This window comes from Poeciliopsis prolifica, unplaced genomic scaffold, assembly GCF_027474105.1.
Source record: "Poeciliopsis prolifica strain line A6 unplaced genomic scaffold, Auburn_PproV2 SCAFFOLD041, whole genome shotgun sequence".
NCBI lineage: Eukaryota > Metazoa > Chordata > Actinopteri > Cyprinodontiformes > Poeciliidae > Poeciliopsis > Poeciliopsis prolifica.
The window spans coordinates 4,173,660-4,200,417 of NW_026562416.1; the positions used below are offsets into that span (position 1 = coordinate 4,173,660).

Here is a 26,758-nt window from a genome sequence, read left to right on the forward strand (position 1 = left end):
TCCATCACTACTCCCAGGTTTCGGGCCTGATCGCTACGTTTTAGTTGTAATAACTGAAGCTGTGCATTGACTCTAGATCGTTCCTCTTTAGGTCCAAAAATAATGACTTCAGTTTTGTTTTTGTTCAGCTGGAGAAAGTTTAGGCACATCCACACATTTATCTGCTCTAAGCATTTATTCAGTGATTGGATGGGTTCAGAGTCACCTGGTGACATCGTAATGTAGAGCTGTGTGTCATCCGCATAGTTATGGTAGCTAATATTATTTCCTGTTATGACCTGAGCTAGTGGGAGAATATAAATATTAAATAAGAGGGGTCCCAGGATTTAACCTTGGGGTACCCCACATGTGACCTTTGACCTCTTTGATAAGAAGTTTTCAATTGAAACAAAGAAATCCCTGTTCTTTATGTAAGATTCAAGCCAGTCGAGCACCGAACCGGAGAGTCCAACCCAACTCTCCAGTCGATTCAGTAATATGTCATGGTCGACAGTGTCAAAAGCTGCACTGAGGTCCAACAGAACCAGCACTGTGGTTCTCCCACAGTCCGTATTTATATGGATATCATTGAATACTTTTACAAGGCCAGTCTCCGTGCTGTGGTGAGCACGAAAACCAGACTGGAAAGTGTCAAAGCATTTGGTCATCATGAGGAAACTATTTAATTGTTTACACACAGTTTTTTCAATAACTTTGCTGATGAATGGGAGGTTTGAGATCGGAGCAACCACTGGATATTCCATATCATTGTGGGAAGCCAATGATACTATATCCACAGCCGGGGATAATTTACACCATGTCCGAATGCAAGTGTGTAACAGAGTGTGTGTGTGTTGGTGCACATGCTGATGAGAGGATGTGTGCATGTGTGCCAGGGAACGTCCAGAGCAGTCCTGGTAATGCTGAGACGCCCCGTGAGCGGCTGGGTTTATTTTTGGGTCAGTGACAGTGTGTCGATGGCTGCAGATGCGTCGGACAGGAAGGCTCTGAGGTACAAGCAAACGCTGGTCAGTGTCCTCCTCCTCTTTCTTTCCTCTTTCCTGACACTTTTCCTCACTCTGTCTTAGTCCATTTGTATCTGTCAAACATTGTTAAGTCATGTTTTGGTTCATTTGCAACGCGTCAAGGGCTTTTCCTGAATTGCTCCCTTCATGACGTACCTGTATGGTCAAATCAAAGTTGTGTGGATGGGTTTGTGTGGAGCATTTACCTAAGACAGTGTTCTACACTTGGTAGAATATAAGTTGCTGAGACTCTGATCTTGGCATGTGCGTACACACTTGCGCACATAACACGTTCCGTCCATCTTGCTGCTTCTCATCGTTGATTCCTCCACCTGTTTTCTAGCCTCTCTGCACCTCATTTCTTAAGGCCTGCCTGGACTTAACACCTGTCAGAACAACTTCTGTGCTTGATCCAGGTGTCTATTTTTCACACAGTTACCATACATGTAAATCTATGTAGCAGTGTGTGGGTGTTCATGTTTCTGTGCTGCTGTTTTCATATGTTTGAACCTCAGTGTGTTTTTGTGCATGTGTCCTTGATGTGTTTTCCAATGAGGAGAAACCTGATCTTGGAGTAGAGTCTGACCCCATTCATGTAGGTGTGAGGAATGCAGCGTAAAGGGTGAACATCTGGAGAAGGAGATTTCATGCCTGATAATTTTCACGCCGTGTCGGTGGATGGTAATATTTTGCAATAATGACTTTTTTGGCATGAGAAACATTGAAATTGCAGCAAACCCTAAATTTTATCTGTTTTGAATAAAAGGGGAAGTTGTGTATTTAGAAACTGAAAGAAGCAAATACAGGAATGTAAAGTTGCTTTCTTACTTGCTTAGTTATACATTATTTTAACAAATGTTCTTATAATGGATCACAATAATCATGTAGCATAAATTAATCCTTGTTGTGCTTGTTTTAATAGAAAATATTTGCAGCAACATTGTCAAATTTCAGAAAGGATTGTTCCTAATTAAAATAGCCTGAGATGTTGGGATTCCAAAAAGGCAAAGCCCAAGTAGCCGTTGTTCATGGCACCTCTTACAAACATTGTTTTAAACTGAACCACATGGAAACAACTCTTTGAATTTGTTCAGTTAAAAGATGAAAGGATTACATAAAACACTGATTTTAGATACACTATTACAAATCTGCCTTGCACAACAAGCTTTTTTTTCACCTCACCTGAATATTATTCAAGCAAGGAGCTGCCCATATGGATCTAAAAGTAAGCACTTAAAAAAATCCTCTGATTTTCTGTGGAGGTCCAACTTCGAATGGGGGTTCCAGTTACAATTCAGAACTTTCAAGTTCAAACTACAAGCAGAACACAGCATAAGTAGATTTGCAAACTTCATTCTGGCTTTATATGATAATCCTGAAGACTTTTTTTTTTCTGTTCCTGAGCTAATGTTTTTCCAGCACACACTGTTGAAAATGTAAAAGATCTGGACAGCATATTCACAGTCTTTTGTTGTTGTCCTCAGCTGATCAGCTGTGGGCCATTGACCTGAGTATTTATGTTAGAATGAACCGATGAACATGGCACTTTCAGGCATCTAGAACTTACATTCAAGGATGAATCAGGCATTTATGATGAAAGCTATCGGCACAGTCATCTTTTTAAATATTTGTAGTTCTTATTTCCTAATAAACATGCATCAAGAGAGATGCTTCTATATTTTTCCAAGTGCTTGCCTGATGAAATACATCAGTATTCGAAGAAAGTGGGAATGAAGTGTTGGAAGAGGTAAGAGAAATTTTGTGTCATGCTGATACTAAATACAGCGGTGTGTTTTTCTGCTGGAAAGCAAAGAAAAAAAAAAGAACAGTTCACTGCACTATAGATAAAGGGGAAATGTGATTCATGCAGAGGGAGAAATAATGACTTCAGCTTGATTTTTGACAGCTAAACAAAATGCTCTGGGAGCAAAACTGGAATTCTTCTAAACCTGCAGGGTAAACAAAAGGGAACAAAACCACATTAGATTGAACAGAATTTCTACTAAATGACACTTACCAACAATCATCCTGATCTTGTGCCTTCACTGACATCACTACTAGTAGGACTAAATGATAAATCACGTTGAAAATGCTAAGCAATGGAAGCAACTTCTTTCATTTGAAGTTTCACAAAATTAAAAAAAATGTGCTCAAGTAAATAAATATTATATGTATACATATATGTATATTATAATATTATTCTAAAGCGCAGTATTGTTCTGATTCATATTGTCAGTTTTTTGTGAACGTGCTTCTATTTGGAGTTTTTTATGTACTGCAATATTATACACCCTTCTTGGTAAATAAAATAAAATGAGAACACACAATTTCCTTCACATTTTGTTTCTTTTAGATAAACCATTTCTTGCTTTTTAGATCTATAAATCTGCCGATGTAAACATTCCGAGTTTGTTTCTTCGTAAAGAAATTTGGATGCTTAAAATATTTGAAGTTGCTTTGCTACAGTCTTCAGTCAATATAAAGAGCCATTAAAAACAGTAAATGACTGGTAACGCTTTACATTTAATATCAAACCAATAAGCACATCCTAAGTCAAGACATCTGTGCCTGCTATTGTTTGAGTCTGGCATTTAGTCACAGTTAATTGTGTGTTGCACTCCTCAAGTTTCAGTGTGCATCGACTGGCATTTCTGCTCACACGCACGGTATCTCCAGTGCTTTATGCACATGTGCATCTAAATCCATCTTTTACCAGCCTGTCCATGAACTTGTTAAATTAGAAGCTGTTGAAAGTTTGCTGCATGGAAGTCATAAGTATCAGCAGCAGATCCAACTTACCAGCTTGTCATTTATATTCCTAAAGAGCTATTGTCTATCTGTTGGAGGACCTAGAACTATTTTTCTTATATATTATATATATTATTTTCAGCCTTTTACTTTGATAACCTTAAATAAAATCTTGCATAAATAACAATCTTCAGAGATCTCCTAATAATAAGCCCACCTATTGGTTATTTAAGCACAGGATAAACATAAGTTCAGAAGTTTATTTGAGAACATTGAAAAACAGTATCATGACAACCAAACAACACAGCAGACAACTCAGGGATAAAGTCCTGTGAAATCTAAAGCAAAGTTAGGTAACAGTAAACAGACCAGCCTGTCAATAACGATGTTTATCAGAGTAGCTGCCAAGATGTGCATAGTAACACAGAGAAGCTGCAGAGATCCACAGTGTAGGTGGAAAGTAATGTTGACAGGACAATGGTGAGAAGAAACTCTACAAATCAGCCAGTTAAAGTCCATGCATCATTTGTCTTCCACTATGAAATTTTGGAAAACTTAGTACTGCTCTAATATGCAAACAACCAATAGCATACATGAAAGTTTCTGGCTGTAATGTGACAAGATGTAGACAAGTGCTAAGGTTATTGGTATTCACTTAAGTGTCTTGGGAGTGCTGACAAGCCTTGAAAGTATTTTAACCTCACAGCTCCAAGGCTTCTCATTGATAAATACTCAGTGTAGCAGGCTGAACTTTGCCAGTAGCACTCATTGGATTGATCAAATATAACAATGGAAAAAATTAAAAGGGCTAAAACAAGTTCTAAGAAGGAGAGCTGGATGATTTTTTGAAATATTACTAAATGAGTAAATATTTCAAAATGAACAGTTTAATAATGTATGTAAGAACAAAATATCTGGTTTTCTTCACAAAATCTGGAAGACAATCCAACCTTTTCCCTTCAAATTATTAAAAAAAAATTATTATGATCTTGGAACAACCCAGGAATTAACTAATCTGCAAAAAAAGATTAAAAGTTCCACAGAAATTGCAACAATAAATAACAGTTCCTCCCATATACTTTGCAAATCTGTAGGATTTTTGTCAGGGGAAAAAAGAGCAGCTTTACCACCTGGGAAAGTACAAGTGCAGGATGTGCTATAATCAAAACGACTTCAAGTATCCATTGGTAATAAAGAGGCAATACACAGAACTTCCTTAGGTAAATTTTAAAATTGTTTAATAAATGTTTCAGTGAAACCACTAGCCATGAGTGACGAAATGCTTTTTTGTCATCTGTGAGAAATTGTCAAAATATCAGAAATTCTGCCGCTGTATGTAAACTAATAAGCATAACTGTATCAGCTGCTGTATTAAAAAGTTAACTACGTCTGCTTTCATTGATGTACAATTTAGAGAAGAGGAAGACTGTGATAAGTGCTAGGCTAAGGTGGGACACATGACAGACAAGATGAGGACATCTTTCAGTTATAGACATGTTTACTTGCGATCCAGAGAATTAATCTCTTCCCCAGATGTCCTGGCCAGTTTTTATGGACCCTGTCCAGAGGTGATAAATCTAGATGCCGAGCCCATGTTTCCGCTTCCATTAGAGCCTTTGCGGGTCAACACATGGTTCTGTCTATTTTTAAAATGGACCCCTCTCAGCCAGAGTACTATTACGCTCCACATTCTACTGGTGCATGTTGATGGGTTTCAATGATGAATGCCGTTCAGATGTGATGTGCTCTGCTTTGTTCTAATTGAATGGTCTCCTGACGCTACAGCTCTATGGAGAGTACCAGGAGAACCAGGGTGGCTCGGGCAGACGGGAGGCCACACGCCTGCTGACGGAGAGGCAGATCAAGAAACATGGAAGTTATCATCATCACAGCCATGAGAGGACACAACACGGACGTGGTCGTCATAGTCACGGCCACCAACATGGCAATTTCAGCAGGCAAAAGACAAGGTTTCAGCCCAACATGGAAAGTGAGGCTACAGATGAGCAAATGGCTGATAACGAATTTACCTCCATGAGGAAAATGCGATCCTACTCTAAATGCAGAGGTTAGCATCAAAAAATAAAAATATTCAAGATGCGGCCCATTTTCTAATCTTCTGCTGCTTGGTTTTCACAGACTGCATAGCACGGGTGCAGCGGTTTCTTGTGACGAGGCTGGGAGAAGACTGGATCTTCCTGGTTCTATTGGGAATCACGATGGCTCTGGTCAGCTGGACCATGGACTATGCTAGTGCAAAAAGCCTGCAAGGTATAATTAAACACAGAGGGACACATTGGTAGTCGAGAATGCATGGTTAAGTGGTTGAACAAAATGGAATCTCTCCCTTCATGTTTTTCCCTTTGTTTCCCATAACACTTTAAGTCCTTTGTTTCCATTTTATAGCATAATAGTTTCATCACATTTTTTTCTTTACTCCCTTCAGTTTCCATTGTTTCACAGTTTTTTCTCCTTGTCCAAATTCCTCTCTCTTTAGCGTATAAATGGATTTATAGGGAATTGAAGGGAAACATCCCTCTGCAGTACCTGGCCTGGGTTTCCTATCCCCTGATATTTATCCTCTTCTCCTCCCTTTTCTGTCACCTGGTTTCTCCTCAAGCTACTGGTCTGTACCAACTTCACCCTCATGTTTACCTTCACGTTTCTCTGTGAAAACCTGCATGTCCAGGAGAATATTTTTTTGCTTATTTTAACTTATACTGGCTAAACCAATATTATTCTATTCCATGATATTTAGTTAAAACTATGTTAATTTGTTTGCATCAAGTTTGGTTGTTTAAGCTGATTGTTTGAAAATGTCTTATACCTTACTTGCCTAACTTTTAAGATGTATGAAGAGGTATACAGATTTCAGTAAATGGTTCTCCAACATTGCCTTCCATTGTGTGATGAAAATCAGAGCCAAGCTGGCAAAGATTTGACTAAGTCTAAAAGTACAAATTTTCTTTCAAAACATTTCATGGTAAGAGTATCACAACTTGGAGATACCATTCCAGAAACAGAAATATCTAATGACCTCTGTTGACCTCTTTCTGAAGAACTTTATCCAAACATTTTTCCACTGCAGTGTGAGCTTAAAGATGAAAAACAAATAGTTTTATTTACAGAAAATACTATGCTCCTATGAACTCAGTCTTGCCTTTTATCATAAGGTTCTGGTATCCCTGAGTTGAAGACCATTCTGAGAGGGGTTGTTCTTAAGGAATATTTGACTCTAAAAGCTTTTATTGCAAAAGTCATCGGCCTGACTGCAGCTCTGGGCAGTGGGATGCCCGTAGGAAAAGAGGTAGGCAGAGAAACAACCCTAGCCCCCTTGCTTTTCTTTTTTTGAGTGTCATCATCAGTTTTCACTATTTGACTTAAATATTCTTGTTCTCCTTCATCCAGGGTCCTTTTGTACACATTGCAAGCATCTGTGCAGCAGTTCTGAGCCGCTTCATGTCCTTCTTTTCAGGAGTGTATCAGGTAAGCTAAAGTCAGGAAACACAAGGTTTTCCATGTAGATTTTCCCTGTAACTATAAAGAATGTATATGATGGATATATGTTGCAGTTTTTTTCTTATTTCAATTACCTCTCCTTGCTCTTTGGGTCAGTAGAATCCCTACTGCTATACAGACATCCTGACAGTGGGCTGTGCTGTTGGGGTGGGCTGCTGCTTTGGAACTCCACTTGGAGGTAGTCAGCCATTTCCATTCTACTTGTATCTTTTTGTTTGTTTCTTTATTTGTCTGTTTGTTTTCAGCCAACTTTACTTGCAAGGAAACAGTCTTACACAGTAATGATACGTAGAAAAGTATTTCTTTTAAGATGGTTCTGAATCTGACTGAAAAATCTGCAAAATTGTTTTCAATGACAAATATTTAATTTAGTCTCAAATATATATTTGAAATTTTGAAATGTTGAAAGATAAAGCTGCGTCATTTGATATCTTCTGCATGTTTTCTTTTATTTGTGCCGTTGTTGTTTTTCTCCAACAGGTGTGCTCTTTAGCATTGAGGTAACATCCACATACTTTGCTGTGAGAAACTACTGGAGAGGATACTTTGCTGCTACATTTAGTGCCTTCATCTTTAGAGTGCTATCTGTGTTCAACAAGGATGCAGGTATGGATTGGAGAGAAAGATTTGTATATACCGGATAAACAGGATAATTTATGTCTCTTCCACAAGGGGGCGCCATTTTTCTACTCTGTTATTGAACAAATTCGACTCTGTGTGTATGGGCTAAAACGTTCATTGATCTGATTTTATTTTTGGGCTGAGTTGCAAAAGGATTTGTTATTTGTTTCCTCTTTTTCTCTAGATTTTTAAGTGTTCTGTCTCTTTTATTGTTTTCCAGTGACCATCACTGCTCTGTTCAGGACAAACTTCCGTATGGATTTCCCCTTTGATCTTCAGGAACTTCCGGCATTCGCAATCATTGGGTGAGTAATTGAAAAACATAGAAAAATATGTGGGGCCCCATTTTGAATGTATCCACATTTCAGCCAAAATGTATTGTTTCAAATAAATGTTGCTTGCCTCAGATGTTTTTATTTTTAGAAATTAACAAAACGTCTGAGGAAAAATACTGAACTCAAAATTTACCTCAGAAATCAAGATAGAGCACTAATGTAATTTTTATGCCCCCATTTGTTCAGCAGTAAAAATCAAGAGGTTTCTTCTCAAAAAATATGCTTGTGAAGAATGATTGTCACAGACTTTTGAGCATTTACTTACTAGCTTACTGATATTCCAGCTATTTTAGTATAAAGGAATACATTTTTAGTAAGTGGTTTCGTTTTAATAGTGAATGCTGTAACTTCACATTCCTCTGTCTTTACAGGATTGCCTGTGGATTTCTTGGGGCGTTTTTTGTGTATCTGAACAGACAGGTGGTGCTGTTCATGAGACGACCAAATGCAATGACCCGCTTCCTGATTAAACAGTGAGTCTTTGTATGTTACAGTGTGAAGAATTTGTCGTATGCTTAACTGAACAAACATTTCTGAATTTTATTTGCAGGTCATAACATTCTTCACAGACATATTCAAATAGTTACTTGTGTTTTTATGTAATTAATAACAGCTTTTTTCTTCTCTTCCTCTGTTTCTTTCTTTGTGTGTGTGTGTGTGTGTGTGTGCGTGTGTGTTTTAACACTTCAAGTCGACTCATCTTTCCAGCTACTGTTACACTGGTCATTGCCACCTTGACCTTCCCACCAGGGTTTGGACAGTTTATGGCTGGAGAGGTCAGAGTGCAAATGTGATCATTTTAGCCTGTCTTAAAGCAAAACAAAAAACAATTTTGCTTTGTTTTGTTCCATTGCTACAACAACCACTAGTTTCTATAAATAGGTATGATAATAACCGTGTGCCTGTTTTCTACTAGTAGCTGGTTTATCATCACATGGTTTTTCCTGAAGTTCAAATGTAGATCTTTATTTTATAACATTTTGTTTTATTCAAATTTTGTGAAACAGGGAACAAGAGAAAAATAATAAACAGGGTGGGACAGAAAAAAATAATGCAATGCATTAATTATTTGAACAAAATATTTAAAATAATATAATGCATTAATGCAAAAAAGGAAAATAACTTGAGGGTTTCCAAATTCAACAGTTGCAAAATGAAGACTCCTGCTAAGGTATTCACACCCCTACACCATTCTACATTTTGTCACATCGCAACCACACAGTAAATAGAGTTGTTCACAAATAAATCCCTGGCAATGAAAGCATGATTTAGAAAAGAAGCTTATGCTACAAGCAAACATGTGGAAAAAGGTACTCAAACAAGATGAGACAAAAGCTTAACCTTTTGCAACTATGTGCAAAATGCTTTGACTACCAAAGTTGTAATGAAATACTTTTGATTGTTGTCTACACACAAACGCAGTTAGCTTTAGCTATCTTGCAGATATAAATGGGTAAACATTTCAGTCAGCTTTCAAAGTTCAAAGCTTTAAGAAACATCTTTTAAAACTTTCTGCTGCAGTTACCAGTGAAAGGTAGTTATGTGAAAAGCTGACTTACTGGGGCTGACTAGTTACTTGTGTTTTTATGTAAATAAAGCATAAAAACACATAGAAAATGACTATTTCAGATTTATTTTCTAAAACTACTGTATATAAAACCTTGTCTTATTTCCCTTGTGCTTCTAAGTAATGCACTAATTTGTGTTGGTTTATCACATAAAATTGAAGTTTGTAGTGGTGACAAGAAAGAAAAAAAGTTAAAGGGATTTTCATAGTGAGCAAAAATCTGTTGTGTACTCATTAAAACACCAATCAAATGTTAAATTGAAAAACGTTGAGAAGCATGTCTGAACACCTAAAAATGTAAAATAAACCATAAATTCAAAAATTGTGAAATTAAATGTATTAGCAGCTCTTAGCCAGAATTAAGCCTCATCATGTTTTTCACAGGTACTCAGAATAGGTCACTTAGTGAGAACCAGGTGTGTTTGCGTCCATCTCTCTGTTTATGTCACTGAGTAATCGCTCATATTTAGCTAACACTGTTAATTAAACAAGAAAAGTCAATTATAGAAAATATAGCTGCAGAATAAATGATCTAACCTTTTACTTTTACTTATCTGTCACTACATTTCTTGTTTTTGTGAATATAATTCTTACTGTCCAATGAGAGCAGTGTAAAGTTATAAAGTAACAACACCAGAGGAATGTCAAAACATAAAATTAAAAACTCTTGCATTCAGACTTTTCTGTTGACGTTCAAGATTCATCATACATCTTCAATGGTGGGCCTCAATTTAACCCCAACACAAGTAGGAAGTGCAAGAGTGGAAAATCAAAATGACACTGGCATTGCCTCTGCTTTTTTCCCTGCAGAGGCATTATGCAGATGCAGCACTAAGGTTTTTTGCCTCTGAGCAAATTCAGAGACATCTATGCAAATGTGGAGCAAAATGGTTGAAGTGAATTAGTCATTCATGAGTCATCCAAAGGGAATGATTCATTTGGACATGGCCACCCATCCCCATCTACGTCCCACTTGCTGAATGACTTCCTGCATGTTTATTATATCTGACTTCTTTTCACTTTAATCTAAAATCTTTTATTTCTCATCCTCCTTTTGTTAAGCTTCACTCTGTCTCAAACTGTTTTCTTACTCTTATCGAGTCCAAAGCATGTTTCTTCTTTTATCTTAATCTCTTCTTCTGTTTATCTCCTATTCTTCACTCTTAATGATTTTTTCCTGTATTTTTCCCACACTTTAATTTTTTTTACCTCTTTGTTCCTAAATTTTTTTTTGCATCGTCTTACCTCCCATCTGTTTGTTTGCCTCATATCTTTTAGACTTTTAACCATTTTGTACTCCACTTTTCCCACTGACTGATGTTTTTCTGTTCTCAACCCTCTTCCATCGTTCTGCTTTATCTTTCTTCCCCTCTGTTTCTCACCCTTCCTCCCACGTCTCCAGCTAATGCCCAGAGAGTGCATCAACTCTTTGTTTGATAACTTTACATGGACGAAGATTTCGGGATCTCCCTCTCTGGCTGGTCTGGGCCGCTCCAATGCGTGGCTCCACCCTGACGTTAGCGTCTTTATCATCCTGCTGCTCTTCTTCATCATGAAGGTATGTGCCTGCCTCCTGGAAAGAGTGTGTGCATGTGGCTGTGTGTGTGTGTTTTAGTATAGGTATTTGGTGTGTTGGATATTTAGGTATTTTACTGTTTGGTGTCCAGACACAAATTTCTGCTTGCGTTGCATCCACCTCCTCGGATGTGACTGAGATTGTTTGTGTGTGGTGCCGGTGCCACCTGACGTCAGCATTTTCGTCATCCTCCTCTTCATCAGGGACAATGTGTCTGTGTTTGGGACATCGGTGTAGGTGTGTGTTCTAGTGTGTGTTCATCTTCCACATTTTATTCTTGATCAGCAATGCTGGCAAGCTTCCAGCACCTCTTGCTGTTTTATGATTTCTTAGAAGCCTGTACACACTCGCACACACTTCCTGTTTGATGACAACTCTAATAAGCAAAGAGATTTACTCTTTGAACCTGAACAAGGTGCGTAGAAAGCAGTGAGCCATGAAGGACAGAATTTATTTTCCCTGAGGTATATCCTGGGTCTTCCCAAAATGCACCTCAGGGATTTGATCCCGCCCTGGAAGGAGCAATCCACTTTTTTTTTATTTTTGGTTAAAAGCCTTTGCCTCATATTTAAGTCATTACTTGCTATATCGTTTTATTTTAACTGTTGAAGAGCGTCCTTGCCAAATCTGAATCGTATCCCTGAGTCTTATTTTCCTTTAAAGTTGTTTCATAGTATATTACATTGTCCACAATGGCAATCTGTGTTCTGCAGTTTCCACTTTAGTTTCTAAAAATATGTCTTATTATCTCTGACATAAAGTGCTAAGCTAATGCTAAAACTAGAATGTATAATCTTTGTATTTAAATGGCTTATTGATAAGCCTGTGCAGATACACAGCAGCAGGAGCAGCAGCAGCAGCAGCAGCAGCATCCAATACAATCTAAGTGCTGGAGTAAATTTGATTGTAAAGAATGAAAACTATTTTGACCAGTTTAGTTAGATCAACAGTATAATTATACAGCCGGTATGTTGATGCCAATGAAATTGGTGTCCTATATTTTATTTTACTTTGAAACACACTTGGACTTCTGCACTAATTTCACAGCAAGTTGCTGGTACCATCTGTCAAAGGATTTGTGACACAGACGAAAGAGTGCATGCTGACTGACATTTCTTTTTGTGTATCAAACTGCTTTTGTGAGTTGTGTGTCTTTCTGCCTGATTGATTTTGGCTGTTGAGATTAAAAGACAGGAAAAAAACTAAGCACATTCTTCTCTGTCATCAGCATAGGAGCTGCCCTGTGTGAGACATGCTAATGAGTTTTTATCTTCTTCCATAGTAATTTAGTTCCCAAACACTGATGAGAGATGACACATAGAATATTATTCTGGCCTGGTGAAAGGGTAATGTTATGTTTCCAAAAACTCTTTTCAAATGAGAGTGGCAGTGCACAGCAGGTGTTTTGGAGGTGTTCTGGTAAACCACAGATGTTTTCAGCTAAATGCCAAAAAAATCCACCACTAAGGTTGTTATTATCTCTGAAGGGAATGAGAACAAAGCATATTATAATAAAAACAGACTTGAAATTACATTCAAATTAAGAGAGTATTGTTTTGAAAACAGTGCAATTGACATTTGAAAGCACAAGTCCAGAGGAGGTTCTTCATTCCTCCTTTCACCCTTTCACTGGTAAGCAGCCCACATTAAGCTGGCACTGCACCAGCAGCACCAGCAGCACCAGCAGCACCAGCAGCACCAGCAGCACCAGCAGCACCAGCATCTGTATCTTCTCTGGGGCAGATGTTCATTATGTGCCATGCTCAAGCATACAGAGGGATGATTGAATCTCCTCCCCGACCTTACATACAAAACACCACTGTGCAAACGCCATCACTGGAACTCATCAAGTTGTGGCTGAATAGGAAGATTTTTTTTTCCCCAACTCAAATGGGAAAAAAAGTGAATAAGAAGCTCAAATTGTATGGTACTATACACTCTTGTTGCTATGCAACGTGACACTTTGGCTTGCAGTCTGACTGTAAGGTGGATAACATAATGACAGTAAAAGAGCGGTTATTAAAAGGAAATATAATACATTTTCCTTGTGCCTCATCATGTCTCGAAATTACACTACATATACAAACAATTTATTCAAAACGGTTGTCAAATTTGTATTCAATAATTTTAAGATGTGCTTCAAATGTTTTTATCAGCAGATTATCAGTATTGTATCTCTTACATGCAGTTCTGGATGTCTGCAGTGGCCACCACCATGCCCATTCCATCTGGGGCCTTCATGCCTGTCTTCATACTCGGTGAGAAACAAACAAGTGATTATTATTGAGTGGAAATTCTTTTTTCATTCCTCAACCATCAATCCTTTACTGTGACTATCTTCAGCTGCCAATAGGCAGAGCCGATACAAGGCATGAGCAAACTAAGCAGCCGCTTAGGCCCCCAAGGCCACGAAGGGGCTCCCTCATTGGAGCTGCTTTTCTTTTTTTGTAATAATTTCTATGTCATTATAATATAAAAAAAACACACAATTTTACTATGAATGATTTGTTTTTACAATATATATTTGATAAGTGTGCAATGCTCTTCTGAAGGAGCATTAAAGGTAAGTTAAGCAAAAAAACTTCACGTTCTTCCTTGTTGCTTTATGCATAAATCTACCTCAGTACCTCTTTAAAACATGCAGACGATGCCCTATTTGCTCCCTTCACATTAAAATTGGACATAAATTTCAAATAGATCAAAAGCTGTTTTTAAAGATTGCCTCTGGGCAGAAACACATTATTTGGTCAGAGAGCCTGAAGTGAAGAACTTTGAAGTGGTAATTTCTAAGCGCTGCCTCCACTTTAAACTTACTGCACTGTCTCGCTGTATTACTGGAACTTGATGTGGCTGTGTGACCCAGTTGAAGAAATTGTATTTGTCCTCTCTTATGCTTCCTCCACCAACCTTTTTTTTTCTTTTAATAAAAATGAGCAAACACTTTTCATCTAATTACTCTTCAGTGTGTGTAAAGGAAAAGTTTTATGTGTCTGTGTTGGCCCTGTAATGGACTGGTACCCTCTCCTGGGTTTCCCATGGCTGTCACCCAAATACCACTGGAAATGAGCTCCAGCCTCCCAGTTCAACAACACTGAACAGAATTAAGTGCACATAAGAAGTAGATGAATGTTTAATTCATAGACATACTTTAGAAAAGCTCCAGATGTTTCATGTTTAAGTGTTGAATATGTATTCACTGTCACCATTTGCTCCTTTTTAGGAGCTGCATTTGGCAGGCTGGTTGGGGAAGTCATGGCAACCCTGTTTCCTCATGGGATTGTGTTTGATGGCATTCTATACCGCATCATTCCAGGGGGTTACGCAGTCATCGGTCAGTATCTACTTTCTTTTCTCATCTATTCTTGCTCTGTTTTTTGTTATTGCTTTTGTGATGCTTGGAAACATTTCAAAACATCAGTGTCTGCAGCGGTTATTGGTTTTACGTCATTAAAATTTATATTCATTAAGTTTTGCTACCAAACTGTCCATTTCTGATGTCGTCATGCAGTATATCTTTATGAATTTCTTTTTCACTGCATCCTGCCAACTTCATGCATCCATTGATTTGAAAACGTGTCAGGTATATCTTTCTTGTCAACTTCTCTTCCACTTCTTGTCAAACTTGCAGGTCCTCCAGTCGTCACTTGCTGTCAACTCATCTTCCTGCCCTCCTGCCCACCTAATCCTCCTCAACTCCCCAAACTTTCACCGTTTGTTGTCTTTCCCCCTTTTTGCTCCCCTCATCTTTTCTTTTAGAACCTCTGGTTGCTTTGCTTTGACAGTTAAATGTCACAGTAGGTTTGCTCTGCAGTGCTCACCTCAGCAGCTGACTCAGAGATGTGGCCTCCCTTCAGTCTCTATCCTGTTGGCCTGGAAAGGCCATCTCTCCTCTTTGTTCATTGATCTCTCAACCAGTCTTCCTCTGATCTCGTTTTCACATTTCCATGCTGTGTTTGTGAAAGTCAGTATTTTTATACAGTCACCGCTACCTTAATATCTTTATTGCCTTGCATCCAGGACTTGTTTAAGTATCCTAATTTACTTTTAGTTATATCTTCAGTCTTCATTTTGTGTCGCTTGTCTTCTTTCCATTACTGTTCTTTTCCTCTGTGTCCCATAGTTTTATTTCCCCACCCTCTGTCTCTGACAGGTGCAGCAGCATTGACCGGAGCTGTAACTCATACCGTGTCTACGGCCGTTATCTGCTTTGAGCTGACAGGACAGATCTCCCACATTCTCCCCATGATGGTGGCTGTAATCCTGGCCAACATGGTGGCCCAGGGCCTGCAACCTTCCCTGTATGACTCTATCATCCAGGTCAAGAAGCTACCATACCTGCCAGAGCTCGGCTTTGGACACATGAGGTTTGTGTTACTTGCATAAAGATTTAACTAAAATGTCTATCAGGATTTTATATATTCTCAAAGTTATACAACACATTTTACTATATGTATTCTGATGACAAGCAGTTTAAAAATCCAAGACAATAGTCAATGAGTAAGTTTGTTCATAACATAAACATCTACACAATTTCAAAATCTTATTAATGGTCGTTGAGACTTTTGAATACATTTCAGGATTGTTTGTCAGGTGAGAACTATGTTCATTAGATCCCTTGTTGAGGACCAAACCTCAACAAGTTAGTGATTTTAGTTTATTTGCTCCATAATTCTGGAACCAACACCCTGAAAATCTGAGATGTGCAAAAAACTGTTTGACTAAAAACATTGTAGCATATTGCTACTTCTTCAATTATTTTAATCAGTTAACTTTCATCGTGTCTTAGCAATATGTGTTTTAAATTTCTGTTGTTTTTTTTTAGTTCAATGTAATAATTACATTATCTTTTTTAAATATATTTCTTATCTTGAATATATTTTTTCTTTACCCCTACAGCCAATACAACATCTTTGTAGAGGACATTATGGTTAGAAAGGTGAAGTTTGTATCCTCCCAGTCTACATACAGAGAAGTCAAACATCTGTTGGACTCCTTCTCACTGAAAACTATCCCTTTGGTTGACTCTAAAGGTATTCTTATTATGTATGTATTTAATCTAGCCGCCTTAAACTGAACTGAGGCAAAACATAAAACTGAGGTATAGTCAAATTAAATTCAAATGCAGACGAGGAAAACTTCCTAATGTATTATAAATGAGGTTGTGTAAGATTAGATTTGTAATTATTATTTTTTGTTTATTTAGATTCTATGATCCTCTTGGGCAGCATTGACCGCGTGGAGCTTCTGGCGCTCTGTGATTGGTGGTTGTCCCCAGAAAGAAGACTTCTGATGGAGGTGAATTGGATGTAACTGGGTCATTTATTTTGATTGCTTAGAATATTTTTTATTGTTGCTGCATTAATGTGTAAGATTGCAAGTTATACTGTTCACAACTTTGGATAATGGTCCACATAATCTCGGAAAATCCCAATATGCTTTTCATGTGTGTACTCTGATGTTTCACAAAGCCCATCATTATGTGTGCAGTCTAAAGTGCCCTTCGGGTTACATTAAATTGGATGGGAAATGTTTGCTGCGTAAAACAGATATGTTGCATAAAACATGTGCTGAAGCATAATTGCAATTGCAGTAATTGGCCTAATGATTGGTCTAAATTGCATAAGAAGTTATGTTTAATTTGAATCACGACTGTCAGTAATTGAAACTATTTGTCTGTTTCATCTTATTAGTCGAGGCTGTTTTTGTAAGGTAAAGTAATTTTGCTATCAGTTTGTGTCTCTATCCAAAAAAACAATTGTTAAAATGAAACAGAAGTAGATGGTTAGAAAATGTTCAGGTTATATTTGTTCTGTTTTTATCGCTAATATTTTTGGTGTGAAAATATTAATGGCTTTACTGACAGTGGAAGTTAAGATAGTTTTGTAACCATGTGTTGATATGAAAAAAATATTTTAGTTGAGCTTATTAGAGGTTCAGTCAAAGGAAGTTCACCTCAGGAAACAAAATAAAACATTCAATAATTGGTTTTGTGTAGAAAAAGAATATTACTTCAAAACCTTGATGCATAATTATTAACATTTTGAAAATGTTTTTGTGTATTGTGCAGTAGTTTCACTAGATTAAGCCCAAAATTGTTCATACATTGCTTTCCACTTTTTTATTAAAGTGATTTGACACAGACTATGTCAGAGGCCAGTTTCTTTAGAAATTTACTTTTGTGGCGTAACCCCCTTGTTTAGGGTGTCATTGATTGTCTCCTTACTATGGATAACACCGAATTTAAAGAAGATTTCAGGGATGTGCATGTCTAGTTCTGGAAAGTTTCTATTCTTCAGCTTTTACACAAATTCCTTCTCCAAGACACCTGAATCAAATAATTGGCTCCCTACCAGGACTCTGCATAGCTAGACGACATTCAGATAAGAGAATTCAGCTGTGTGATTCAGGTTTGTAGGAGAAGGAATGCAACTAAAGTTTGCAGGATAGTTGCTCTTGAGGACTGGACTTGGCCACCCCTGAGCTAAAGTATGTAACCCTTTACTATGTCTTAATCACCTGACCATCACATTCCATCTATCTCTGTGGATTATATATTACATCAAATGTTGAATATATAGATGTTTATTCATTCATACAAAATATCCATTTGCTTTCAAATGTCTCTCTGATTGTGAACTCAGGGTCCGAGCCCAGAGGAGCAGAATCAGTGTCCAAAAAGCAGTTGGGAGTCATTCGCCTTTGTAGATGAGGAAGAAGATGAAGAAAGAGACAAGGTGAGCCAACAATTTGCTTTATTTTTTATTCCTGATTATGTCTGTTTATTAAAACAATGTACCATTATGTTTCAAACCATAATAGTTGCTTGTGTTTCGACCAAACAATTAAAAGAAAACCCTAAAAGTCGAATATAATTATATTCCCTTAGGCTTAGAGCATAATTAGCTAAATAGAGCATCTGCTTAACTGACAATTAAAGTTAACAGTGGTATAGCATTGCAAATGAAAGAGAACAATCTAGTTTAATGACCAATGTGATGATAAAGTATGTATGATAAAGTATGTATGCCGTCCAATTTGGAGCATCAGCTTCGACTTCCAGAGCTGTTTGTTGTTGTTTTCAGGGCAGCCCTGTTCAGGAGGAAAGAAATGGCCCTGTACCTCCTCCGAAACCTCAGGACCCTTCCTCCAACCACACTGTACCTGCAACTGGTGAGGTCAAAGGTCAACACATTTTTGCATCATTTATTCACCTCTGAAAACATATGAAAGATAATTTCACTGCAGTTGAGGAAAAAGAATTTGCAATTTCCAACCTTGTAACCCAAAGATAAAGCTTCTATTGAATTTAATTACTACATAAATAACCAGTTTTCAGAGGACACAAAGTCAATGTACCACATTCTAGTACATTCTGAGAGCCTTTCAGAAAAATATTGATTTCTTTATACAAGTTCACTCACTAGACTGATGTAAATTAATAGCTGCCTGGTGTGACTATACTTCCTTCCTTTCATGAAATGAAAAACAAAACAAAACACCTGGCTTTTAAAAACAGAAAATGTAGTAAATGTTTTCTTCCCACTTCTCAGTTATGCATTATTTTTATTAGTCTATCAAACAAAATTCCAATTAACAAAAACAAAAATAAGCAACATGCAAGAACCAGGCATCACCTGGATCTTGCGGCTTCAAAAAAGCCAAATGTGCCAAACTTGGTAAGATTCATTTAATTAATGTCAGCTTTTTATTAAACAGATTCAAACATGTTTGTTCCTCTGCACTCAACAGATGTCAAACAACCAGACAGTGTAGCTTTGTATTGCTAACAGCAATGACTTGGCTGAATGTTTGCAGGGAGGAGGCAGATGGTGTGAGAGGATGTGTGTGAGAGTTGTTGCACAGTAGCTTATCAAACTCAACAATTTGCAGCCTCCAAGTAAAAAGGTATCTAGGCAACCACAATAAAAAGGTTTCTTTGGTTCCTGCAGAATCTTGACATTCCATTTGCAGTTGGGTTACTTTCTTTAAAGGTGTGTTTGTATAATTCATTGACTCTCGTCTTGTTTCTGCCACTCCTCTTTCAGAAAAAGGTCCCCTGCAGTCGGTGAGGAGAACGCTCAGGAATCTCTTCGCCTCTAAAAGCAGACAGTCAGAGAAGGAACTGCAGGTGTGTCTGAATGCAGCTTTTGTTGAGCGTCACTCAATTTCTGAACGTGCTCTATGAACAATACAGTTCCTCTGTTTTTTACTGCTCTGCATGTTATTTTCTGGGTGGTAATTTGTTCCTTTTTCCTTCAATCAGCTATTTAAATGTGACTCAGTAATGAAATGTTATGAACTATTGAAATGCAAATAGCTCTTCATCCCTTAGACATAGCCTAATGCCAGAACCACATTCATGCACGGGTACTGGTAAATGAACTTGTTAACAGTTGACCTCTATCGACAGAGGTTTTAGAATAACAACCTGCTTCAGAAAAACCTCTCCAAAATCATGCATTTCTTTTCAATCTTCTCTCATCTGGGAAGTTCTTATATTCAGCTCTGCAGTCAATCTGACTCACAGAGGGAAACAAAGCTCGTCACCTGCAGGTTGGAAAATCACACTGTACAGAAGTGTGTGGTGGCAAGCTGGAGGGTTCAAAATGTGATTTCTTTTCTGCCCACTACTGAGGTTTTTGTATTGTCGAGCTGATTATCAATTCCCTGTAAGGGGAATGTTTTCACATCAAACAAAAATCTATTACTCAGAATATCAAAGAGACATGCGAGGGGGAATTTTCCACCAGCATACTTCCAAAATGTTGTTGGAGGTAATAATTTGCTGTTTGAACCACTATTTTTACCCACAATCTAAGCCATTTTGCAAGTAATATAAAAGCCTTAGCAATATTGGCTGAAAGTAGAAAACATTCCCTTGTTTCCTTCTTATTTAAATAAACACACACAGCATTTCATTGGAGTACGATTATGTTATTTCTGTCACTTGGAGGACAAAACTTAGCAAGGCATGATGTCAATGCATGCAGGACAGGCCCCACTTTTACAAAATAAGTCACAGCAGGTGTTGCCCTGAATTTCAAAGCCTGCATCCATTCAGGCCTCTTCTGCTGGATGTGCTGTGCAAATTGCAGAGAGACTACTGGCCAATAATATAAAATACAGCCTCTTCCAGCAGAAATTCCAGCTTTTAGATGTAATTTTTAGAGACAAGGCAAATGCTTACCATTAAAGTAACATTTTAATTTAACTTTCAGTCACCCCAAATAAGATTGTTTTATTAACTTATTAGACAAAGTTCAGGTTCAGAAACTAATCTATTTTTTTTTCTCTTTTATTGTTTTATCTCAAGGAGCCTTGTCCTCCTCCTCTATCAGACACAATGACTTCAGACGAGGTAGGTCAATGACATTAAAGTATCACTGTGGTTTTGAGTCCTTGATTTTTTTTGAAGCTATACATTTCCATTCTCTTCTGCTAATTGTTGATAAGAGAATCCCATGATTCACTGATACAAATACTGTTTTCACCTGAACATAGTGCGTCATCGGAACATTGAACAACAAACAACAAAATCTGCTGCAATTTGACTGCAGAAAAACTGCACTTGTGCAGTCTGATGACCTTGAAGTAATTTTAAAGCAAGCAAATGTATCTGTGTTCTTTCAAAGTAATGTTGATGCATGCAACATGAAATCATTTTTCTTTTATATTCATTTGTTTTTTATTCTATCTCAAAGAGACATATTCAAGGAGTCCACATTCTGGTACACAATGCTGCTTAAAAGTAGTTTAATCATAGAAATATCACCAATGAAATGTGACTTAATAGTGTTGCAAATTTGCTGCATTGGAGATTCAAAGCACAGATGTTTTTTCACCAAAACACCATTATTCCCTCTGGTGTTTTTCTATCTGCCAACCTGCTTCTACTCTTCCTGACGCCTTTCCAAAATTCTCCACAACACCATCATGTAAAAAAGCGCCGGGTCTGTCACAAGAGGCAGAGTCTCATCGGTAAAATCCAAAAAGAGGCTAAAAGGTGTCACACCCTCTAAATCTCAGTGTAGAAGCGGGACATGCAAAGACAAGATAAAAGGTTTCAAGGTTTTTCAACGCTCTTCTTCTCACAAAAGAAATGCATTTTCCTCTCTGTAGCTAAAAATACAATGGATACAAAGTTTACAGACATAAATATTTTTTACCCATACTGACATCTCAGTGTTTATAAATTATATAACGGCTGTTTTTATTGCCTGATAGATTTGTTCATATGTTTTATGACCCCTCAGAAAAACAAAACTTGATGCTTTCCTCTGGCGAAAGTCATACTTCAAAATAAAATAACTTTGTTTCCCCCTGGTCTGAATCTCAGTCGGCTGATTCATCCCTGTGACCTTGGTGTTTATTTGCTGCTGCAGATCAAAGCGTGGGAAGAGGCAGAGATGGATAAGCCGATGGAAATCGATGAGATACGAATTGACCCTTCACCTTTCCAGCTGGTGGAGAGAACTTCATTGCACAAGGTTGGTGGAGGAAGACTTCCCCCGGAATCCTTGTAAAACACCAAGCAGTGTGTCGAATCTTAACACCCTGGACTTTCTGTGCATTCAGAAATTTTGTACATGATTGGAAATGCATAATCTAATCTTAATTGCCCATCAGTTGTTGTTCTAATCTTATTTCAGTAGGTGTTATGTCCAAATATGAACCAAATTTCTCCTGCTTGAAATATCAAATGTTCGTGCATTAATCAGTGCCTTATATTCAAACCATGATTTCTCACATCTGTACCTGCAAACAGAGCTGCATACATGTTGATGGTGGATCGGAAATAAAAATAAAACGCTGATTTTCATATTTATGCTGCTAATGAATGATAAAATATGCAAAAAAAAATCAAATACATTGGCATTCGTTTTTAGAAAGTATTACACAGCAATAAGGGCTGAGTTTGAATCTAAGTTTTAGTTTGAAGTTTCCATGTCCTCTTATACATTATTACTTGGATATTCCAGATTGTCAAAAACATGGTTGATTATTTCGGTCAAGCCGACAGAAATCAATGGTATACAAACGTCATCATTCAAAATTGTACTTGCACATTCATAGCTATGTGTAAAAGACTGGTGACCTATGCAGGGTGTACAAAGAGAGGACTTTTTTATTAAACTTTTTTCTCTATAAAACCAATACTATTCCCTGTATGACCAAGGTGCTTATTCATCATTCTTATCATTAAGTAAAATAAAGATGTTATAAAACACCTATTAATTCATCTTGTTGTGCAAACTGTCAAAAAATTATCTGTACATTCAAATAAAGTTGATAATACAAAGCATCTTTGCATCGTTAGTGTTTGCACAGTTATTGCTTGATTGCTGCTTGCTGGTAGTTTTGTTTTTCTACCAGAAAGCAGCTAATTTTGACAAAACAGCCATCCCATGTTGCAGAAAACCTTGATGTGTAGAATTTCCCAGGTTTGCTGACTCTAAGCTAATTGATCAATTTTGACACTTCTCTTAGAACCTCAAACACAGTCTTTTGTTAAATTGTTCATATTTTTATTTGTTAGTCTTTATGATTTAAAACAAAGTATTTTACTACTTCATTGCTTAAGGTGAGTATCATTCTTTTCAGTGTGCATTTAAATAGCCGTGTGAAAGAAAATATAAACATTCCAGAAATGTCTTTTAGTTGCAAATTTTCTAACATTATGCAAATCTGCTTTCTGGTAATGCTTCCACACACTCATTAGACTTCTGCTTTTTTATGTATTCAGCAGTTGGTGCCACAGGATTGAATTTCCATTGTTATAAATCTTAGTGGATCCAGGATTTTCTGTCATTTTCAGGAGGCGAATAAACACCATCTTAGCGCTATTATTCTTTTTTGTGATTTCATTTCCATGGTAATACACATAATACCATGCTCATTCATGTGCAAAAGAGTCCTTGTGATTTAGATGTACTGATGCATACAAAGAGCTCCGCACAGTGGGACCTCAGCTGCTGTATGAAAAATATAGTTCGTGTATTCAAAATATGCTCAAGGACTTTCCCTTTGTGTTGAGTCTGAAACCACTTTGTTCTCTTTGTGTCTAGACAGAGCAGACAGAGAAGCACTGAGCTTGTAAATCGTCTGAAGTCAGACAGATAAAAAGAACTGTCCTTTTAGAAGCAGTATTTTCTGACAGTTGGCTGAGTTACCTTTTCACCTTGTCTCTACAGACTCACACATTATTCTCCCTGCTTGGACTAAGTCATGCTTATGTGACCAGCATTGGAAAACTTGTGGGGGTGGTGGCTTTAAAAGAGGTAAGAAACTTCATTCAGAAAAGTTACTTTTTCCCTTACCTAACTAGAAAAGTCACTGTTTCTGCTTCTCTGTCCAACCATTACCCTACATGTGACACAAAATCTCAGCATTTTGATCATATAACCAAATACTGACACCCAACTCTTCTAAATAAATAAGGAAAAACAATGAGTATAGATGCTGCATACATTTGTGGTCAGTTTCCAATTTGGCCAAACATTTGACCTTCTGATACAAACCGTATCCTATTGTAATTTATAAAAGCATTAAAACATATTTTTTAGCATTTCTGTTATGGTAAATGATTATTATTAGAAGCAGGGAAGAGTTTTACTGGGAGATGTGGGTGGCAGTGGAGATGGTCAGAAAAGGAAGAACTCATGCATTGTCTGATGACAGTTTTTAAATTTATATTTTTGATTAAATCAGTATGTGTATGTCATTTGAATGTGAACCTGGATTGTGTATAAAGCCTGTTCTCATTCAAGTATGCTACAATATTTATATTTTTGCTCCATGTGTTTAAATGTTGACAGTGTTCAAACTGATACCTTTTAGACTAGCTTTAAGTAGTTCTGTTGCATCTTTTCAACTATGAAGCCAAAATGTAAATGCTTTTTCCAATTCCTTTAGATTTAAAAGTCCCTGAAACTGTCTGAAATTATTGGCTTTAATAGTATTGTGTTTGTTAATGGGTGGCTTTGATTTCTATAATTTTCTGAGTCTGAGGGACTTGTACTGAAATGTCATCTTTTTTTCAGAATTGTCTTATAAATCCTACTTTTGTAATTCTTTGACCCAATTCTTTTTCTTTTATTTCCAATTCTGTTTCCCTTTCTTTGCTTCCTCAGCTCCAGAAGGCCATCGAAGGCTCCACGCGCTCCGGTGTCCGGCTCCGGCCCCCTTTGGCCAGCTTTCGTGACATCAGCAAACACAAATCTGTCCCTAAACCTCCACCTTCTTCTTCCAGTGCTACTTCATCTCCCACTTCAACCTCTCCACCGTTGTCTCAAATTATCCCAGAGCCTTCTCTCTCTTTAACCCCTGACCACAACCAACACCAGGATAACAATCATCATCATAATCATCACGAGCATGAAACAGAGGTATGGATTGAGGGTTTACCGAAGGAAGTAGAGGGGTGCAGCAATAGCGTCCGCTGCAGCAGCACTTCAACAAGTGGCTCAAGAAGTAGAAGTTGCAGCTCCAACAGCAATCTCACCCTCCCTCCATCTTCCACTCCTCCTCCTGCCCCTCCTTCAACAACCCCTCCTCCATCTCCTTCTATCGCTCTCTCCACCCTGAGGCCTTCACAGAGACTCCTTCAGGTGGTAGAAGACAGTGATGATGAGCCAATGGTTTAGCTTACAAACAAAAAATGTTTTTTTTTATACTAGAAATTTGTATTTAAATATTTTTTTTTCCATTCTTAACTTATTGTCCTGCTATTTGGGCACTTTATGTACCTCTCTTTACCACACCGCTACAAATTCTTTGAGGTTTAGAGATTTAGTTCTTGTTAGGTATCTAATTCTCCAGCTAAACCTTTGCCATCACTTCTAAACATGATGCAGTGGTGTTGTACCTCAGGGATCAATCCTTTCCCCCTTTTACTTTCAATTTACATACCTCCTTTACACCAGCTTAACCACAACTTATAGCATATTGCATTGGTTGAAAATAGAAAATGCAACTAAAAATTTTGTTTATGATTGTTTTAGAGCCAAACCAGCATAGAGAATTGTGACAGTATGTTCATAATAATCTGCTTGCTGGAAATGTTTTGCTTTTCATTAAGTATCCCATAGAAAACAAGAAACAATAAGAAAAAGCATCCTATGCTGCTATTCGATTTTTATTAGTTAATTTGATTATTTCTGTTTAATAACTGTTTCCCAATCAAAATGAGGCTGCATTTTATCTATTTATTTTTAGCAACTCTGTTGAAAAATAAGCAAAATATTGTCTGGCAATATCCAGAGAAAGGTTTCTGTAGTGCCACATTTCCTGATTGTTCTTGTCTTACTATTTAAAATGATATCAGAACAGGTGAAGTTAATTTGGCACAAACCTTTTGGATAGCAGCACAGCATTGAAGCTGCTCAGTCCACCATGGAAGACTGGCCAAAGCCCCACAACGACTTCTGTGCTGACCTTGTGGAAGCAGCCGCAGAGCTCATTTCTCCATGGCTAAGTTGACAAATGAAGCAGCTAAAGGCGACTGACAACACCAAACTCTCTCTAATAAAGATTCCTTTTGTCTTTTTTTCTTTTTCTTTTACAAAGTCACATCCCAGAATGATTCTTTGAATAATTTACAGTAGAATATTTCTGAGAATCAAATCGGACAGAACAAATACCAATCTATGGCATCCTCAGCAAAGTGATGGTCAGTATCCATGACAGTAAATGACAGCTGACAGTTTGTCGTATAACATCTACACATGATAGAGATTCAGACAAATTCTGACAGATGGGAGTCTTATAAATTAGAATTTAAATTCAATTGAAATATTTAAAGGAGGAACAGTCAGGATGAATTTATTAAGGGGGCTGGAAGTTAAGGGTCACACAGAAATGTGCCTTGCATCAGGAATAGAAGGTTTTATTGCATGTCTCAAATGCTGGTCTGTATTTGAAATCTGCAGTTTTCTGTTACTGAAAGACGGTTTATTTGGATATTAGAAGCTTGGTGCATGTTCTAATTCAAATTAGCACCTTAGAGAATTTCTTAATAGAATGCAGTCATTTCATCCACAGATAATTTTATAAAAGGCATGTGAAAAGAAAACTTGCACATCAATCCACACTCCAGCTATCAGCAAGGTTTTGAATTTTATTTTCTGCTTAAATGTAATTTTTACTGAAATACATGCATTTCAGTATAGAAATGGATCTGTCCTTGTGATGCACCATTTCCAGATTTCATTTTACATGTTTGCACTATTAAGCTCTCTTAACCCAAAGTTAGTCCTCAGGTGCTGTTTTAAATCTTTAAATTGATCAGTTTTTTTAAAAAAAAATAAACAAAAAACAGATTTTATGTTCAAATAAAACATGTATCTGTATCTTAAACAGGTATTCAGTCTCTATGTCTTGTATCATCTGT

General features: G+C 37.3%; 1 protein-coding gene across 1 annotated transcript; it reads left to right on the top strand.

Annotated features, from left to right (window-relative positions):
* The first annotated feature begins 842 nt into the window (after positions 1-842).
* LOC129375777 (chloride channel protein 1-like) lies at positions 843-26,724 on the top strand. Its single transcript, XM_055055038.1, has 24 exons — positions 843-1,007; positions 5,538-5,820; positions 5,892-6,023; positions 6,250-6,378; positions 6,926-7,059; positions 7,161-7,238; positions 7,371-7,449; positions 7,752-7,877; positions 8,113-8,197; positions 8,599-8,700; positions 8,919-9,003; positions 11,197-11,352; positions 13,559-13,628; positions 14,591-14,701; positions 15,521-15,734; positions 16,267-16,400; positions 16,574-16,665; positions 18,012-18,104; positions 18,453-18,540; positions 19,416-19,498; positions 20,684-20,728; positions 21,753-21,857; positions 23,562-23,648; positions 24,501-26,724. The coding sequence occupies exons 1-24, from the start codon at positions 843-845 to the stop codon at positions 25,011-25,013; spliced, it is 3,189 nt and encodes a 1,062-aa protein (XP_054911013.1). The 3' UTR covers positions 25,014-26,724.
* Positions 26,725-26,758: the final 34 nt, after the last annotated feature.

What these genes read in the sequence shown, in the direction of transcription:
- LOC129375777 (XM_055055038.1), top strand. Translation starts at nt 843, where the DNA reads ATGCTGATGAGAGGATGTGTGCATGTGTGCCAGGGAACGTCCAGAGCA. An exon ending in CCGGCATTCGCAATCATTGG is followed by an intron (nt 8,198 to 8,598) that starts GTGAGTAATTGA and finishes CTGTCTTTACAG; the next exon opens with GATTGCCTGTGGATTTCTTG. An exon ending in CTCGGCTTTGGACACATGAG is followed by an intron (nt 15,735 to 16,266) that starts GTTTGTGTTACT and finishes TTACCCCTACAG; the next exon opens with CCAATACAACATCTTTGTAG.